Source organism: Psammomys obesus, unplaced genomic scaffold, assembly GCF_907164565.1.
Source record: "Psammomys obesus unplaced genomic scaffold, mPsaObe1.curated_primary_1811, whole genome shotgun sequence".
Lineage (NCBI taxonomy): Eukaryota > Metazoa > Chordata > Mammalia > Rodentia > Muridae > Psammomys > Psammomys obesus.
In genome coordinates this window covers 1-5,726 of record NW_026586780.1, presented here as the reverse complement: position 1 = coordinate 5,726, position 5,726 = coordinate 1, and the positions used below count along the sequence as shown (strand labels likewise).

Here is a 5,726-nt window from a genome sequence, read left to right as displayed (position 1 = left end):
CTGAAGGAGTTCTGGGAGAGTAACTGCCTCTTGCTTGGGATGTTTGGTGCATAGGCTTGTCTGTGAATGGGGTTGCCTTGTGCTTACTGACTTTTATTATTTTCTTCTTACAGGGTCATGGGGCCAGTTTCAACTGACTCAGCCAAACTCTGTGTCAGTGTCTCTAGGAAGTACAGTCAGCCTCTCCTGCAAGCGCAGCAGTGGTAACATTGGAAGCTATTATGTGCACTGGTACCAGCAGCACGAGGGAAGATCCCCCACCATGCTGATCTACAATTATAACAACAGACCATCCGGGATTCCTGATCGGTTCTCTGGCTCCATTGACAGATCCTCCAACTCAGCCTCTCTGACCATCAGTAACCTGCAGGCTGAGGATGAGGCCAACTCTTTCTGTCAGTCCTATGGTGGTGGCTATAGACATAGTGATGTGAACCACGGAGGAAGTGAGACAGAAACTCCCCAAATCATCATCTGTGAAATCTCTTGTTATAAGGACTCTTGACATTTCATGTCTCCTTTAAAAGTACTGCTATTGGTGGTGTTAGGCCATAATTTCTGCTAGATTCCACTTCAAGATTCTACTCCCCACATCGTTCGCATAACTCACTTCTTTACACATTTGTGTTCAATCCATGGAGTGGAAATGGTTGGAAACGGGAATTTTAGAGGGCACTATGATTGACACTGTGTGTCAGAGAGTTCCTTATATATGTGAGGTATTTAGCATCATCTCCAACCAAGAGTCATTTGCATATTTTCATTTTTCTCTCCACTATGACATCACTTACTCTGTATTGCTAAATATATTTGTAATATAGAAAAGGTAACATATGGCTGAAGCCTCTGTTTTAAGAAGTTGTTGTAAGTTATTCAGAAGCCCCTGGATTTGGTTCTTTTATGTCACTAAGGCATAAAGATAAGGATTTATGTCCCCAAGTTCCTGTACCCAACTGCTAAGCAAAAGAATAGTGCTATATTCAAGTGACTATTTTGATGAGAGCATCATATTTTGTACACAGGAGGGCTAATAATTTTTTGTGTTAATTTTGTATCTGGCCACTTTGCTGAAGCTGTTTATCAGCTGTAGGAGCTTTCTCCTAAAATTTTTGGGGTCACTCAGCTATACTATAATATCATCTGCAAATAGTGATCCTTTGACTTCTTCCTTTCCAATTTGTATCCCCTTGATCTCCTTTAATTGTCTTATTGCTCTATCTAGGACTTCAAGAAATAGGTTGAAGAGATATGGAGAGAGTGGGCAGCCTTTCCTTGTCCCTGATTTAACTCTGATTGATATAAGTTTCTCTCTCTTTAGTTTGAAATTGGCTCTAGGCTTGCTGTATATTGCCTTTACTATATTTAGGTATGTGCCTTGTGTCCATGATCTCTCCAGGACTTTAAACACTAAACCTGTTAGAAAAAAAGTGGGGAAGAGCCTTGAACACATTGGCACAGTAGACAACATCTTGAACAGAACACCAACACTGCAGGCTCTAAAATCAACAATCAAAAAATGGGACCTCATGAAACTAAAAAGCTTCTGTAAAGCAAAGGACACTGTCATCAGAACAAAACCATAACCTACAGATTGGGAAAGGATCTTCACCAATCCTATATCTGACAGAAGGCTAATATCCAGAATATATAAAGAACTCAAGAAGTTAAAAAGCAACCAACCACATAATCCAATTTTAAAAATGGGGTACAGAGCTAAACAGAATTCTCGATAGAGGAATATCGAACGGCAGAAAAACACTGAAAAAGAAGCTCAACGTCTTAGCCATCAGGGTGATGCAAATCAAAATGACCCTGAGACTAAACCTTACAGCCCTCAGAATGCCAAAAACCCAAGTGACAACACATGCTGGAGAGAATGTGGAGAAAGGGGAACCCTCCTCCACTGTTGGTGGGAATGTAAACTTGTACAACCGGTCTGGAAATCAATCTGGCACTTTCTCAGACAATTAGGAATAGAGCTTCCTCAACATCCAGCTCTACCACTCCTAGGCATATATCCAAAAGATGCTGAAGTACACAATAAGGACATTAGTTCAAGCATGTTTGTATCAGTTTTATTTGTAATAGCCAGAAGATGGAAACAGCACAGATGCCCCTCAGTGGAAAAATGGATACGGAAATTGTGGTACATCTACACAATGGAATATTACTCAGCAATAAGAAACAAGGAAATCATGAAATTTGCAGGTAAATGGTGGGATCTGGAAAAGATCATCCTGAGTTAGCTATCCCAGAAGCAGAAAGATGCACACAGTATATACTCACTCATTTAGACATATAATATACGATAAACCTACTATACTCTGTACACCTAAAGAAACTAATCAAGAGGGAGGACTCTTGCTAAAATGATCAATCCCTATCCAGAAAGGCAAAGAGGATGGACATGAGAAGAAGGAGAAAAGAGGGAACAAGTCAGGAGCCAGACACAGAGGACCTCTGAAAGGCTCTGCCCTGCAGACTATCAATGCAGATGCTGAGACTTATGGCCAGAGTGCAGGGAATCTTATAAAAGAAGTGGGAAACAGTAAGATCTGGAGAGGACAGGAACTCCACAAGGAGAGAAACAGAAGCAAAAATTCTGGGCACAGTGGTCTTTTCTGAGACTGATACTCCAACCAAGGACTGTTCATGGAGATAACCTAAGACCACTGCACAGATGTAGCCCATGGCAGTTCAGTATCCAAATGGGTTCCATAGTAATGGGAACAGGGACTCTCTCTGACATGAACTGATTGGCCTGCTCTTTGATCACCTCCCCCTGTTGGGGGAGCAACCTTGCCAGGACACAGAGGAAGAAAATGCAGCCACTCCTGATGAGACTAGGATCAGAGGGAAAGAAAGGAAGACCTCCCCTATTAGTGGACTTAGGGAGGGGCATGGATGCAGAGGGTGGAGGAAGGGAGGGATTGGGATAGGAGGAAGGAGGGAACCACAGGGGGGATACAATGTGAAAAATATATAATTAATAAAATTTTAAAATAAAAAAATAAATAAAAGAGCCAAAAAAACAAACAATGCTGCATTTTCAAGAATTATACCTATAAAATTATATTAATATAATTTTATAAAAATATATCTATAAAAATATATTAATAATATATTAATATAATTATAAAATTATATTAAATATAATATAATTATAAATAAAATTATATTAAATATCTAAGTTCACATCAGAAAAAAAAGTAGTGATCACATTTAAGAAATAATTAAATGACAGTGAGAAAGAAAACATATTTTAAAACCCAAACTGAGGCCTGCCATCTTGCCACCTGGAGCAGTCAGGAGACTTAGCCCTGCGGTGATCATAGTGGGAGAGCTAGCCCTGTCCCTTGCCATCTGCACCACTCAAGAGAGCAGGCCCTAAACCTCACCTGAGCAGCACAAGTGAACTGGCCCTGGTGACAGCATTGTGGGTGGGCCAAAATCAAGGGAGAGTTGGTCCATCAACCCCTTTGCTATGAGGTAAACCTGAGGAGGGCAAGATGCCCTCCATGTTCTCAGTTCTTGCCACCTGAGGCAGTTGGGAGAGCTGACCTAAGGGACATGAAAGTGGGTGAGCTGGCCTTGAATCTCACTGGCTGCAGCATACTAGAGAGTGGAGCCTCTGCCTTTACTGGACAGCACTATGGATCTGGCCTTGCTGGTAAGCTACAGTGAGGTAGGCTGTTAGAATGGCAGGGGGAGAGCTGGTCCACCTGCTTACAGATTGCAGCAAATTGCCGAGCTTGTTGATCATTGAGGAGAAAATATACATCTCCCAATATTTCTCCTTCCAAGCTTATCAGTTCCTTGGGAGTGCAATTTACCATGTATCTTGGCTGAAGAGTGGCCACACAAGCCTTTGTCCTGGTCTCAAGGTTAAAACCACCTTACACTATGCTCATTGAGAGCCCAAGCACCTGCTCTCCATACAGCCAGTGAAGGTGAGAGCTGACTGAGAATCCAAACACGTAGTTGGGGAGAAGTGTCACTTAATGTAGTAGTTGGCCTCTGAGTGCCTCTGGTGTCATGATTAATCCTATGTTCTTCTTTGTGATTTTCAGTTAGGCATATCGGCTTCAGGGGAGGTCATGTCTAATCCTAGATGAGACCCCCCAAAAAATGTGACTAGAATGTTGGAAAATTGTAGGGAATTGCCATTTATTTTCTGCTGTGAAGGAAAAAAACTGAATTATTGGGAAATATAGAAGACCAAGTAGTGGAGAGTGGAATTCATAATGGGAGAAGATAGGAAGTCTGTTAAACAAATGCAAGATGTTGGCCTGGGTAACTTATTGGGCTCCAGGTTCCTCCCCTTCTCCCTATTAGTTGTGTGTTAAAATGTACTCTTGTGAATTTTAGCTATTTCTTCTCAAGAATATTCTAGCAACAAGAAGAGGCCATCTCAGGAGGCCTGTTTTTGTTTTCCTTACCTACCCATATTCCTTTAAAACGGTTTCAATTGCTTCCCTGGAAGAAAAAGTTTCACTCTACAGGACTTCTCATGGAAATGCTTATGCCTATTAGAGGGCAGTGATGGGCTGCTCTTGAAAAGACAAAGCTGCTGCAAGACCAAGTCATTCAGAAATCACTACTTCCTGTCCCACACTTTCACAGGTAGTGATGCCATTGAGGACTGTAACCCAAGAGCTATGTTTGGAACCTTCCTGCTCCTAGGTCCAATTCGCCACATGAGAAGTAAAGTCAAAGTTCTGCTTTATACTTTGTCCTTCGTCTCAATAGAGTCATTGTCCAGGAAAATATTTCTAGTAAAAAATAATTTCATAACTTCTGGATAATACATACATAGCATAGAAAAATCACTCAATGTATTTTCAATTATAATAACCTAGTCACATAACATAAAATTGAATATCTTCTCCATTGTTTCATTGTTTCACATATATATATGTATATATATACATATATATATAATTATACATATATATATACATATAATATATATATACTCTCTCTCGGTGTGTGTGTGTGTGTGTGTGTGTGCAATCAAATGAGTCTGGATATCTGAAGGCCAAAATAGGACATCCAATCCCCTAGAAGAGGTTCTGATTTTTCTGACATGGGTGCTGAAAACCAAACTCACATACTGTGCAGGAACAGGAAGTAATCTTATCTGCGGAGATAAACTCTTCACTACAAACTTCTAATAAATTCTTACCTAGAAATGGCCACAATTATAACCAAAGGACATTTCAAATAAAATTAGATAGTTCTTCTCAAATGAGGCACTGATTCTCTTTACAAAAGTAACCTGGGTTATGTACTGCTTTAGTTGACATTGACAGAATTATACTAAGGTGCAATTTATGTTCCACTCAGACTCCAGATAGTGGCCATGTGAGTCTCAAATGGTCTCACTGTTGGCAGTTCAGACCCCAGCAGTCACATACCAGGTAATAACACATGGTTGCATTGTGTTCTCATGGCCAAGCACACCACTCCTGTTTTCCCTTCATTTTCAGGTTCTCTCTCTGCCCCTTGGTGAAGCCCACATCTTCATAAGCAGGTTCTCCATTTGTCAATCAGACACAGTCTAAAATAAAAGGAGGGGCTTGAACATCACCAGAAGAGGGGTATTTGCATACAGCCAGCATGCACCTGGAATCCCAGAAACAAATTAGAACGGGTGCTGAGGTATATCTTGTGCACTGAACTCAGGAAGCCGAATCTGAGTGTTTTCACCATGACTCTGGCTCCAC

General features: G+C 40.9%; 1 gene segment (V, D, J or C); it reads left to right on the top strand.

Annotated features, from left to right (window-relative positions):
* Positions 1–113: 113 nt before the first annotated feature.
* On the top strand, positions 114–505 carry LOC129672911 (immunoglobulin lambda variable 6-57-like; the record flags this gene model as incomplete). The annotated part of the segment is given in 1 exon segment: positions 114–505. A coding segment is annotated over 1 exon segment (392 nt), but the record flags the coding sequence as incomplete, so codon positions are not given.
* Positions 506–5,726: the final 5,221 nt, after the last annotated feature.